A 12,429-nucleotide genomic window follows, 5' to 3' on the forward strand; every position below is an offset into this window, starting at 1 on the left:
GACGAGCCGCAACTTCGTCAGGATGCTTCAACACAAGGTAGGAGGAGGAGAAGAAGTACTAGAAGAGCAGCAGGAGCAAGCAGCAGGAGGAGGAGGAGAACACCTCCTCGTCGTTGCAGCAGCTCCTCCACCACCTGCAGGACGGCGTGGTCTTGCTTTTTCTTCTTCTTCATCATGATAATCTTCATGAGGGGGGGGGGGGGGAGGGTGATCATGATGATGATGATGGTGGTGGTGTAGGTGGTGGTGGATGAGAAGATGATGAGGAGGAGGAGGAGGAGGAGGAGGAGGAGGATAACGACGACGATGATGTTTAGAAAGGGGAGGGGGAGGAAGGGGGAGGAGCGAGAGAGAAGCAGATGAAATTGATCACGTCATCATCGTGATGTCAAAGGAAGGCAACGATTTCAAGATCAAGTCTCAATCACCTCATACGCATCGAATGCCTCCCACTTGCTCGGCTGTTGATGATGTCAACAAGAAACACGATAAACAGAATGCAGCTGATGTGATGAAAGGAGGAATCTAAGAGACCTCGGGCAAGTTCATCGCCAGAAGGACGTCTCGTAGCCTATCCGCATCCAACCGCTGTCGGCAACTCTGAGGGAAATCGACCAGCAAGTAGAGCAGACCTGATGAGTGATAGTGACGACGAACACCTGCGAGAAGCTTGCTGGACTCTCTCCGTTCTCCTTCATCTCGTAACTTGGCTCCCTTGTCGCAAGCTTGACAGTTGAGTTGAAGTCGTAGGACAAGTTCCCCTGTCGCTCTCCTCTCATCGCAAGCACAACAAGCTACAAGTCGGTCGACCTGGACTACCCGCAGGGTCAGCAAGACTGAGCTGGGGATGGTAACAGCGACATCGCCGACTGAGTAGTCGAGAGAGAGAAAGTGAGGAGCCTCCTCCCCGTCTGCGTACCTGCCTCGTTTCTTGTGAGCCGCTCACAGGTTAAGGAGTGGAAGGAGGCGCTAGGAGGAAGGAAGAGTAGGAGCAGGAGCAGGAGCAAGAGCAGCAGGAGAAAAAGAGTTTTCAGAGGAGGACGAAGAAAGGCGAGGACGAAAGGCGAGGACGAAAGGCGAGGACAAGGAAAAGAATGAGAACAATGGTCAGGAATCATAGAAAGGAGGGAGGAGAGGAGGACCTGTGCAGAACTCTAGATTCTTCGAAGGGTCGGTGATTATCCGACGATCTCAAAGTTATCTGTAAGGCAGCAATCGAGTCAGAAACCTTTGAGGTCTTGAGGACGTCATGTAGTGGACCTGCTCCTGACTAAGGAAGGTGACGTTCGGACTCCGGCCGGGCCAATCGTACTCGTTGACTGTCAGATCGAAGGAGCAGGAGCAGGAGCAGGAGCAGGAGCAGGAGCAGGAGTAGGAGGGTGAAGAGGAGGAAGGTTGAGGCTACCTCGAATTCGACTTGAAGGATTGTATTCGGGATTTCAGGGGAGAGGAGCTTGTAACCCATAGCTATGCGGAGGACCAGAAGGACTGGAACTTTGTCGAGAACCTTTCCTAGGATTGAGCAAGAGGAGGAGGAGAAGGGTTTGGGAGAGGGGGGGAATAGCAGCAAAAGCAGGAGAGTAATGACAAAGAAGCATTGACAACGGGCGAACTTACTCGAATGGTTGAGTTTGGAAGAGGGTGAGAGATGAGAGCTTGTTCAAATCGATGAGCGTTTGACTCCGCGTGATAAATCTGACGGGCCATGACAAGCTGATGTCACTTTTTGCTTCAACTGCTCCTACCTGCTCAGCTATGGTCTTGCGATCCTCGTGCCTCTGTGGGTTCCTGCCGGGAAAATCTCCTGCATCTCCCCTCTGCAACCCTGCGGTGAACTGGCATCAGCTACTCTTACATCCTGCTGTCTGCAGCCTCACCGTATCTGGCCAGCATTTGATCGATCTGGAGACGTTTGAAGTCCTTGTAGTTGTCTTCGAACCGTCGAGCCCTCGTGTTGAGTCTGGGAACCTTGAGTGCACACTAGTGATATAGAGAAATAAAGTAGGATGAAAGGTTCAGGGCTCCTTTGCATCATCCAACATCCTTGACATGTCTCGTCCCTCTCCCCACTTCTCACCTCGATCTCTTGCCAAGACCAGCTCCCCTTCCCCATCTGAACGGGCCTCCTCACTCGGTCCTTCCACCACACCAACATCACCATGGCAGTCCTCTGCTAACCTCACAACCACAAGAGCGCGAGAGTCTCACCACAATAACCTCCTGCCGGTCCGCAAGTGCCTGCTGCTCCAACAGTCCCTTCAGCACGGTGAACCCTATGCTCACAGCTGTCGATCTTCCTCGCTCGCTGCTCAGAAGCACTGACACACGCTTCTCCCCCAGCTGTCGGGCATGTCAGACACAATCAGCAAGTTACATACGTTGTACCTCCGCCATTCGTATATGAGCAACGATCTGACACCTCCCGTCGACCGTGGGGATAAGACCGCCGTCCAGCAAAAGATCGCAAACGTCAACCTCCCCCCCCTCACCTCTGGATCTCGTGCGATCCGCACAGAGTCAGGCCATGTCGCTCAAAGCAGAAGCGCTCACAACATGGACGATGGCTCCTGGGCGAGTGAGGATCGGAACGATAAGATTCCGTTCACAAGGATCGTCAGCTCCGAGCTCTCCGGGATGGCCTGCCCTCTCCGGAACGAGATCAAAATCTCCTGCATGTGACCGACACCATCTTCGACTAGCTGAAAGCTCCGTCAGCCTGCCTTCCTGCCTCGTCCCACTCTACCTGGTCCCCGTCTTGAGGTTCGTCGATGCTCGACCCGAGATGCTGGAACCCGCGCGGCCTGTCCAGGATCTCCCAGCCTTCAGCGGTGCTGAACAGGGAGGACACGCCATCGTCTCCTCCGCTGACGTACTTGTGCAGAACTTGCGACATTTCGTGCAGCCAGCAGATGCTAGAAGGGCTGAACGGACGCTCGGGATGGCATGGATTTCACTGGCATTGCCAAGGAGAAGCGGGAGGGAGGGGAAGGAGACGATACAGCCAAGGTCGCAGTCCTCTGCCAAATCAAGGAGGTGGAAGACTTGCAGGTTCGAAGCAATCTCGCTCCGATCAAGGAACTGAGAGGCATCGGGGTCATCGACCATTATGGCATACCCCTCGTTCGACTTGAGAGCTCGCTGCACCAATGATGGCAGCAGGTCAGCAGCACGACAGGAGCACTCATGTCGTTCTTTCACATCCTGCAAACTGTGCGGGAGGTACAGGAGGACGAAAACCAGGAGGATGAGGAAGACCCTTCCTTGGCACTGCATGTGACAGGGTTGTGGCAGCAAGGTCGCCGGGTCTTGTAGCGTGCTGGAGCGCGAGAACCGAAGTCACTGCTCTTGACGATGGGGTGAAGGACAGGAAGCATGAGGATGATGGAGGCGCCGACTATGGCAGGAGGCGCCGACGAGTAGCAGGGAGGGGAGCAGGGGCGGGGTTCTTGCCATGTCCTGTCGGGGCGACACTCGACAAAGTCCGCCTCCTCAAAATATAAAAGACAGCAATGATTTACGAGGGAAAAGTCCTAATGTAGTTTCATTGGATCAGGGCAGCAGAAATGGTGGGATTTTTTAGCAATCGAACGGGGTGGGTATTTCATATGTTGAATTTCAGGGGTGGGTAGTTGAAACTGGACCGGTGTCTAGAAGATAGGACATGAGATTCATGGGGTGTATTTAACACTAAAAAGGAGGGGTACTGATGTATAAAAACAGGATTCAAGAGTGGGGTGGGTAAGCAAATACACAAGGGGTGCAACTGAATTTGTGGGGGTAGGTAGTTTTGGTCAGAGGGAATAAACCTCGCTGAAAACATGGGGTGGGTGTAGGGCCACATGGTCATGGGGGTAGGGCACTTTACTAGGAGAAATCATTATGTATTATGTATCACAAGGGTGGTGGGTACATGGGGATGGGGATGGGGTGGGGTAGAGAGGAGAGCGGATCTTTCAATGGGAGGATCAATACTGAGAGGAGCGAAACTTAGTCGGTGGGGATGCTGATGGGACGTATGATGTGAAGATGCTGAAAGATGCGATGATGTTCTAGCTCAAAGATGCTGTTTGTGAGAGTTTGCCCTCCTTTCTCTCTCAGTTGAGACTCGTACTAGTTCGATTCCACATTCGTACGTCTGTTGCAGGTAGTTGTAGTAGGGCATGGAGCGAGTCCTTTACGGACGATGGGAGAGGACATAGGCTCTCTCTCTGCTTCATGCCCATGAGTTGTCTCGCTGTGATCATAGTTTCGACAATCCGCTGCGAGGAAGAGATTGAGAAGGAGAAGTGAGAGCCGTGTACACCTGTTTTGAGCTCGTTTGAACCATCCAATGCTACAGATTGGAGATGTCTTAGATTAGGTTGTGAAGGTTTATAGCGTGGACTAGGTTGCATGTGCTGTCACCTAGAGTTGTTCTCCACCCACAGGCACTCACACACTGAATGATTCCACCGCCATTGCATTGACTCTCCCACTCAAGGCAACATGGGCCTCCGAGCGATGATCCTGCGGATATCTTTGAGTGAGTGACGGATGGCCTCCTCTTGTTCGGCTCTTGACTTGTCTTGACAGCGTTATCTGCCATGAGCTCCATCGACATGTGCTGCGGTTTCACTGGCTTCAGTCACTGCCCTTTTGCCCTGCGGTCGGGCGGGCGGTAATGGCCAATCCGCACATGTTAGGACGTCTGACTCTCATGCAGCAGCCTTGTTTCAAGCTACACTCACAAGAAGACTCAGCTGTCTGCTGCAAGAAGACTCAACACTTTGAGCTCGGGAGTCCTCAGCCTCAAGGTGAGCTTCGGTCAGTACCGTCAGCCGGTTGAGGATCCAGCAGGCAGAAGAAAAGTTCGGAAGAGGTCTTAAAGCGAAGATGAAAGGTGAGATCTGCTGTGGACTAGCATGTCCGTATGACTTCATGTTGCAGAAGGACACTCTTTGGTCTACGACTACGTTGATGGGAGCAGCCCGGTTATCGTCTACCTGCCTGCGTTCAATCAGTCCAGGTAGTGACGCCAGTAATTTCAGAAGCACCTGATTCACCACTTGTCGCAGAATCACCTCAAAGTCTTCTGCTCTCCAGACCTGGGCGAAACGCAATGGGAAGGCTTTCTTCTCGGCAGACTACTATGGATGCGGGAAGAGGTGCTGTCCTCCTACATCCCTTGATGGCCTTGGCTACGTTCTTGACGTTTCCTGTACGTGTAGTGATGGGAAATTTGAAGACGGGACCCTGACGATGTGGACCAACGACATGATCACTCTGATCGAAGATGTACATGATGCAACTCTCCTGTTCTTTGCTGATCGTAGTCCAAGGTTATCAAAAAGCCTGTGCTCCTTGTTGGCTCTGGTAGCCTCCTCGTGCTCTGGCTCCTTGCGTTCTTGACCAGTTGCTGACAGGTGTGGGTGGTTGGGTTGGCCTGCATCTTGCTATGAAGAGAAAAAACCTTGTGCCTGCATTCCCGCTCGCCCGATTCGCAACTGACGTGTCAAACAAGGTGAGGGGCTTGGTTGGGATTGCAGCGGATCCAGACTTCACCACAGGTTTGTTTGTAGTGAGCTAGTGGCGCTTTGTTGTGGCATGACATGCATTGCAAAGATGTTGTCTTGCCGGAGCTAGATGACACCGTAAAGGAGAAGATTCAGGTTGGACGTGCGCGCGACGTTGTTAAAAGGGTTCTGAACATCTCGAACAGAAAGATGGATCTGCCATGATCTCATGGGGCGTGTCTGAGGTTGACTCTCGTGACTTCATTTCACAAGTGAACAAGTTTGCTATCAGTATACCATCTCCAAGAAGTTCATCGATGATTCAAAGAACATGCTTCTCCTCCCTGGTACCGCAGATGGTAGAGATGGACAAGGTGTAGAGCTGAGATGGTTGCAGGTGGGTCGGAGAGTCTTGACATCAAGTGTCCGGTTCGGCTCATTCAGGTACAGACGCGCTATCCCCCTCACGACATCCTTGACTCGTCCTGCAGGGTTTGAGCGACGAGGAGATCCCTCCCGACAGGTTGCTGAGAGGGGGAAAGGGTCCAAGCCGCCTGACAGTCTTGGATGCCTTCCAGGGCGTTGAGAATATCCGAGGCCATCAAGTCTGACGATGTGGTACGCGCTGCCTCCTGTCCCCTGAAACTTTCTTGACGCCTGCGGCTGCTGTGACGTCTTGACGACACTCAGGTGGTGTACTACGTCAAGGATGGCGACCACTTCCTGGATCAGGATGAAGACATCAGCAGGATGATCGACCAGGTTGGGCGCCAGGTGGCCGAGAGACTGTAGCTGATGTCGGCCGGCAGGTGCAAGAGATGTGCTCGAAGTACTTCGAGTTCGACCTCACCTCCCCCGGGAGCGGCTGATCGGGCCAGCAATAGCCCTGAGACTGCTTGCTCGTCACTTGCGTGTGTGAAGCTGTAAACTGGTCTCATATCAACTCGAAGACGTCTCCTCCTCCTTTACGGTTTCAGCTCGCAGCCTGTAGTGCCCGCTGCTGTCTCTGTAGAGAGCACTCTGCATCCAACGATCAGCCTGCCTATGGCAACCTTGGAGTTCACCTGCAGCGTCTGCTGATCGACGTAGCCGTCCCGAGACATTATCGCAGGAGGGATTGCAGCGACGCTGCATGGACGTCAAGGAGGCAGAGGCAGCAGAAAGGGACGGACCCGAGAAGGTGGATTTCCATGACTAGCACAGGAGGAGGGTCTTTCCTCGACAGGAACTGAGAGAGTATCTTCCTCCCTTGCCGGGTCAGAGGCTTCGGCTCCTTCCTCTGCCCCACCGCGTGAGCAGCAGCGTGAGAGGGTTGGCAGCTGATGTTACCTTGGAGGTATAGTGGGTGTGAGGAGGGAGGACTAGAACTCCTCTCGACCCCTCCCTCATCGTCACGATGGCCTCGTTCAACCCTGGGATCACTGAAGCATCGCCCACCTGCCAGTCGTTAGCTCCCCGTGCCCACCCACTCCTCCTCCTCCTCCTCCTCCTCCTCCTCCTCCTCCTCCTCCTCCTCCCTCCCTCCCTCCCTCCCTCCCTCCCTCCCTCCCTCCCTCCCTCCCTCCTCCTTCCTTCCTTCTTCCTCCCTTCCTGCGCCTCCTTCTCCACCTCGAACACGAAGGGTCGCGGCGCGTCCTCGTCTTCTTTCATGTCGAGGACAGACGCGGAGAGGAGGGGCCCGTCTCGACCGTAGAGCCTGGAGCTGTAGTGGAGGACAGCAGCCGACCCTTCCCTAGGAACGATGCCCTCCCCAGCCTGCAGTTCCCTGCATGTTCCTCGTCACTCCATGCTCACCGCAACCCGCTCAGCTTACTGGTATGTCCACGTCAGCTGCAGCGGCTCGCAGTCTATGCTCTCTCCTGCTCCTTCTACCAGAATCCCATCCCTCACCAACTTGTTGTATGTCGAGCCTGCCAGCACTAGCACATCAGCCACGTCGGAGATCCGATCCTCGCGCCTCTTCTACCTTCCTTCAGGATCCACCTCCCTGTGATAGGATTCTGAACCCTCGTCCTCCTCTCCCCCGCCGCCTTGTCCTCGTCCTCGTCCTCTCGGTCCTCGGCTCCTAGAAGCGCATCGGACACCTTCCCAAGAGCCGTCGATACGTCGAACATGTCCGTGGATGCGACTGCAGCCATGAAGGCGCATCCTACGACGATGAACGTGATGCCTTCCACGCTTGTTTCCAGCATGCGCAGAGAGGAGGAGCAAGGAGGGCGAGGAGTGCGAGGCCTTGAGTGTTGCAGTGCCTCTGGCCTGTGTCTCGCAAGGCTCGAAACAAGAGGAGAAGGGGACGCGATGGGGCGAGCAGTTGGAGAGAAGCATGCGAGGTGGGGGAGGGGGCGATAGTGGACATGGCAAGGGAAATCCGGAGCGCTTGGAATGTACGGGAGGAGGACTAGATCAATGCAGGGAAGGGGAGAGGAGAGATGGGGAGCGAGGAAGGGAGGGGGGAGGGAGGAGGGGTTGCAGGCGTTGGAAGCGTCGGCAGCGGAACTGGGAGGAGGAGGAGGGGAGGGGCCGGGGGGAGGGAAATATTTTCAGGCAAAAGGTGTGTGAAAATGGCGAGGAGGATTCAGGTCGGAGTGGAGGGGGGCGAGACGGGGAGGAGGGTGGTGCATGCGGAGAAGCTTCTCGGCAGAAAGGATGGGAGGAGGAGGAGGAGGAGGAGGAGGAATGAAGAGGAGGAGGAGGGGAGGAAGAAGAGGAGGAGGGGAGGATATCTACGTGAAACGCAATGGAGGAGGAAGTAGAAATTCGCCAAGCAGCGAGATCGAAACTCTAAATTTACTTGACAAGTCATCGAGTTACATACAGTTACGCTGCTACAAGAGTCATATCTTGATATGTGCTAAAGGCGAGCTGATTGCCCTCAAACGTCTAGTAGAATGTCCCCTCGTAGGACTCGAAGCCAGGGTTGTCCATGGTGCCGTCCGGCGACCTGATGCAGACTGTCACCGTCGCTGCTACAAGCGGCACAACAGGAGCAGAGAGCGGGTTTGTCGCTTCTAGAGTTGACAGACTCGCACAAAGTAGATGGAAATCGCACATGAACCCCAAGGGAGCGTGAAAGCACAGAGCAGCAGCAGCAGCAGCAGCAGCAGCAGCAGCAGCAGCAGCAGCAGCAGCAATGACAAGGGAGCATGGGGATAACGCTACCAGTTGCCGTTGAGGACGGATGGGCTCTCGATCGCCGGGTCCATGGTCACGCAGCCGTTGCCATCCAGTGCGTTCATGGGCAAAACGCGGATCCTGGAACAGTTAGGTGAGAAAAAGCACAGAATAAGCACAAGAGAGCAAGCGAAGAAACATGAGGAAGGAGAGGAGGAAGGAGAGGAGGAAGGAGGAAGGAGGAAGGAGGAAGGAGAGAGTCCAAGAAATGCGAGGATGGAATCACGGGGTGGTGAGTAGGAACCTGCTGATGGCGCAGGTGAACAACTTGGTTGTGTCTGCAAGTCAAAGTGAGATGCCATGAATGTTCGAAACTGGATAGATGACATAAAGAGCTGATATGGAAATTTCTCAATGGCACCGTCTCGCATAGACATGTCTTTCTGACCTCTAGATCCATCGCTGCGCACACTTTCTACATTTTCCCGCGCATCAACACACTTGCTGGGTATGAGTAGATTCATGCTAACAACTGTGCAGGGCAACAACTTGGCGACACTTTCAGAACAAAGCGACATGGCATCGACACTAGAGTATGATAGTCTTCGACAGCGCTTTTAGAGCTGCTCTCCTGATCTAACGATGCTTCTAGAAAGATTTTCACTCCAACGGTTCAAGTCCCTACATACAAGATCGACACCTCCCACCATACCAGAGTCATTACTGTTCCATCCTCGTTCTTTCATACCCACTTCAAAACATATCTTCCTCGTCAATATAATGTATTCTTGTCTCAGCCGACCGTACCCGCTCATAACGTACGTGGCATCTACCGGCTGTTTTCTTTATTTTTGCTCGTCTTTGATTGTGAGGATTGTCTTCATCATTCTCACTTACATTCCCCTCACTCTCTTCGCTCAATCACCATCACCATCACCATCAACATCACCATCACCATCACCATCGCCATCGCCATCGCCTACCAGCACATGCTTCTCCCTCCATTACCCCATCACATCCACAGTTATCTTACCTTGCATCTTTTGCCTCTTCACCCCTGACCGTTACACAAGCCGTTTTGTTTCCCACGAGTTGCGGGCCCGGGCCCGGCCTGACTCCGCTGCGGCCGGCCACTCGGAATCGGACTCAGTGACTGATGCATGGCAGTGCCGCAGTGCCCGCGGCCAGGCCGGCGGCCCGGGATTACGGGCCCGGCCCTCGATGCCCGAGCAGCCTCCCCGGGGACTGAATGCGGCATGCCCACAAGAACCAATCATGAATGGCAAAGGACGGTTTCAGCCTGGTTCGGACCGTCCGGACTCAGTATTGCTACCGTGACCGCCGACGGTACACTGGGCCGTGCGCCTCGGATTGGCTCGATGATGATCAGTGTGACGAATGTGAAGAAGCTCTCGGTTTGTTATTCAAAGAACTGAATCATCAGTCACTAAAGCACTTTCAAGCACTGAGAACAGCTCAGTAGGGTCCCTGACAGAGGCCCGAGGGAGCCAGGCCGAGTCGGAGTGAGAAACCTTCAAGGTACGGTTTCACTGTTATTCCTTGCCCAGAGAAGCACGAGTCTGTTGGACAGTTAGAATGACGTCGTGCTCGTAATGCTTGAGAGGAGCTAAGACCAGCCCTTCAGGGAACTAGAACAGGAAAGTGAGATGAAGCTTGACAAATCAGCAGAGGCAATGCACCTTGAAGTTCTTGACAAAGATTTTGTCGCCAACTTCCATCCATCCCACGTCAACTTCGATTTTCTAAAGGGAGAATCAGTCAACCTGCAAGAGAAACGAGGTACAAGACAAAGAGAGAAAGATTTCAGGAAAGATGCCTTACATCCGGGACATCGTATGACGTACAGATGACCTTGACCTGTATAAATACACAAATTAAGTTTGACACAGCGAAACTAGCGAAACCAAGACACAAGATATGAAAAGAGTGACCCATCGCAAGGAGCTTGCGATCAGACAGCGCCAGTGGGCTAGGGGATGGCGGAAGCAACAAAGCAAAGGGCAATCTAGAAACCGAACAACACTCGCTCACACAGTGAGACGAAACGCGCCCGCTTTGTTTCAGGCATAGCAACAAAATGCCAGCACGTGAAAGAATTCCAAAGGAGGAAGGAAAGAAGGCCGGACAAGCGAAACACGGAAAGCAATCAGTACCTTTGTCATACTTATGTTCAACAAACCTCCTCTTCGCAAACCTGGCAAAAAGGATCAGACCACCAAGCCACCATCGCGACATGAAAACCTGGAGATCTCTCCGTGTTGACTGATACGAAGGGAATATCCAAAAGAACTTGCTGCCCCTTCTCCGGCTCAAATTTCAAAAGTAGTACATCGTAGATGACGTCTTCGAAAACCGTATCGTACTGCAACATGAAAGTGAATGAACAGGCAAAGATGAGATGTGCCGGATCACATGGAGATTCCGCATAAAGCACTTCATGGGCTCAAGACCCTCAATTCGAACATCAAAAAGTTTGCACCCCGCATTCAATTTGTCTGTATGCTGCATCAGCGTGGAACAGTAGTGAAGTCATGAGGATACTTGGCCAGGGCTGCAAACATTTCTCATCGATCTTCACGTAGGTCCTTTTGCCCTCACAATCCTAGCGACAGTGAAGAAGGATTCATCAAAGGAAGTCTTGCATTCAAAGAGCTATGAATACCTGAATGACTCCGGGTACAAAGCCATCTCGTCGCATTTGCAACAGATCTTTCTTTTCAAAGGAACGGAGTTGACCAAGGAGCACCCCATGCTCTCTTTTTTTAGACGGGTCTTTCGTATGCAGCCAGGTGACTCTGTGGCGCTTTGTCATGTTGTCCGGCTTGGTCGTGCGTAGAGGCACAGCCAGCAGCTGTTTGCTGACAAAGTTGGGCATTGCTGAGACATGTAGGGCATGTCCACGTACAGCCATGTGCTCAGCAGATTTGACGGGGCTCCGACATGTCAACGATGAGATTAACAACTTAGGAGAAGCTGTCTCCAAGGCAACCCCAACTCGAGACAAATGCTTCACTGCGGATCCAAAGATATGATGAAAGTGAAGCATCGTTGATTTCTGGAAGCTCCTTCTTCCCGATGAGGTCTTGAGATGGATTCAAGAAAGTAGACAGCTAGAAACTACGCAGAAACGAGTATGAGAACAGGATGGAAAGACGCGATGCCCGCACCAAATTCAGCGACGCAACAAGTCGAGAACGATGAACGCCGCTCAAGGATATCAAGGAAGGGAGAAGGAGCGAGATGGAGGCGAAGAGGATCGAGGTTCAGAAGCAAGTGCGCGAGAGAATCTCAAGGAGGGGAGGTGCAGGTAAGCTGCTTCTTCACCAGCTCCCCCGTCCCCCGACCACCAAGACGCAGCGCATCACCGAGGCGCGTGGATTCAAGTTGACTAAAACTCCAGAATTTAACCTTCGCAACAGCTTTGTAACCGTTGAAGCGCTGGCGGCCCCGCACCTCAGTGACGCCGAGGCGGCAGTGAGTGCCACCGATTAATGCGGCGGGCCCACCCATCACTGACCCGCCGAACTGAGCCTGTCTCCCTTCACTGCTGGTCTTCTATCGAGCTCACATGGGCTATCTCGCCGCCGTGGCACGGTGTTAGAGGGTTTATAATGTCTTAACTCAGTACGGATCTCCCCCCGAGTCCACACTGTAATGCGCCGCCATGATGACAGTGAGTCCCCCGGGGCCCGGGGGGCCCAGGCCGCCGTCACGGGTTGGGAGTCAGCCTGACACGGTGTCTAGTACGGTACTGAGTGACTAGTGACCAGGCTCCCCTCACTTAGTCACTGCGGGGTTGGGCCCT

At 53.5% G+C, this 12,429-nt stretch overlaps 5 protein-coding genes across 5 annotated transcripts; 1 reads left to right on the forward strand and 4 right to left on the reverse strand.

Annotated features, from left to right (window-relative positions):
- Window positions 1-413: 413 nt before the first annotated feature.
- Window positions 414-3,273, reverse strand: GUITHDRAFT_144632 (hypothetical protein; the record flags this gene model as incomplete). Its single annotated transcript, XM_005824873.1, has 15 exons — window positions 414-461; window positions 535-588; window positions 633-794; window positions 820-919; window positions 1,143-1,201; window positions 1,406-1,507; window positions 1,618-1,695; window positions 1,746-1,825; window positions 1,878-1,968; window positions 2,078-2,170; window positions 2,209-2,340; window positions 2,386-2,491; window positions 2,551-2,699; window positions 2,744-2,820; window positions 2,874-3,273. 15 exons carry the CDS (start codon window positions 3,271-3,273, stop codon window positions 414-416), a joined length of 1,731 nt encoding a protein of 576 aa, XP_005824930.1.
- Window positions 3,274-4,485: 1,212 nt separating this feature from the next.
- Window positions 4,486-6,361, forward strand: GUITHDRAFT_115922 (hypothetical protein; the record flags this gene model as incomplete). The annotated part of the gene is made up of 17 exons (XM_005824874.1): window positions 4,486-4,522; window positions 4,573-4,657; window positions 4,706-4,793; window positions 4,837-4,879; window positions 4,927-5,005; window positions 5,055-5,144; window positions 5,208-5,274; window positions 5,319-5,352; window positions 5,403-5,546; window positions 5,602-5,648; window positions 5,699-5,737; window positions 5,785-5,839; window positions 5,890-5,936; window positions 5,984-6,015; window positions 6,071-6,110; window positions 6,183-6,254; window positions 6,302-6,361. 17 exons carry the CDS (start codon window positions 4,486-4,488, stop codon window positions 6,359-6,361), a joined length of 1,059 nt encoding a protein of 352 aa, XP_005824931.1.
- Window positions 6,362-6,431: 70 nt separating this feature from the next.
- GUITHDRAFT_115923 (hypothetical protein) lies at window positions 6,432-7,684 on the reverse strand (the record flags this gene model as incomplete). Its single annotated transcript, XM_005824875.1, has 7 exons — window positions 6,432-6,512; window positions 6,557-6,620; window positions 6,665-6,771; window positions 6,822-6,929; window positions 7,101-7,257; window positions 7,306-7,402; window positions 7,459-7,684. The coding sequence occupies 7 exons, from the start codon at window positions 7,682-7,684 to the stop codon at window positions 6,432-6,434; spliced, it is 840 nt and encodes a 279-aa protein (XP_005824932.1).
- Window positions 7,685-8,261: 577 nt separating this feature from the next.
- GUITHDRAFT_165346 (hypothetical protein) lies at window positions 8,262-9,181 on the reverse strand (the record flags this gene model as incomplete). Its single annotated transcript, XM_005824876.1, has 4 exons — window positions 8,262-8,433; window positions 8,652-8,744; window positions 8,908-8,941; window positions 9,052-9,181. 4 exons carry the CDS (start codon window positions 9,179-9,181, stop codon window positions 8,373-8,375), a joined length of 318 nt encoding a protein of 105 aa, XP_005824933.1. The 3' UTR covers window positions 8,262-8,372.
- A 975-nt stretch (window positions 9,182-10,156) lies between these two features.
- Window positions 10,157-11,987, reverse strand: GUITHDRAFT_165347 (hypothetical protein; the record flags this gene model as incomplete). The annotated part of the gene is made up of 9 exons (XM_005824877.1): window positions 11,792-11,987; window positions 11,287-11,741; window positions 11,166-11,226; window positions 11,037-11,119; window positions 10,866-10,986; window positions 10,778-10,818; window positions 10,446-10,481; window positions 10,304-10,366; window positions 10,157-10,252 (listed from the first exon to the last, which is right to left on the reverse strand). The coding sequence occupies exons 2-9, from the start codon at window positions 11,668-11,670 to the stop codon at window positions 10,157-10,159; spliced, it is 885 nt and encodes a 294-aa protein (XP_005824934.1). The 5' UTR covers window positions 11,671-11,741; window positions 11,792-11,987.
- Window positions 11,988-12,429: the final 442 nt, after the last annotated feature.

The sequence above is a fragment of the Guillardia theta genome (genome assembly GCF_000315625.1).
Source record: "Guillardia theta CCMP2712 unplaced genomic scaffold GUITHscaffold_89, whole genome shotgun sequence".
NCBI classification, from domain to species: domain Eukaryota; class Cryptophyceae; order Pyrenomonadales; family Geminigeraceae; genus Guillardia; species Guillardia theta.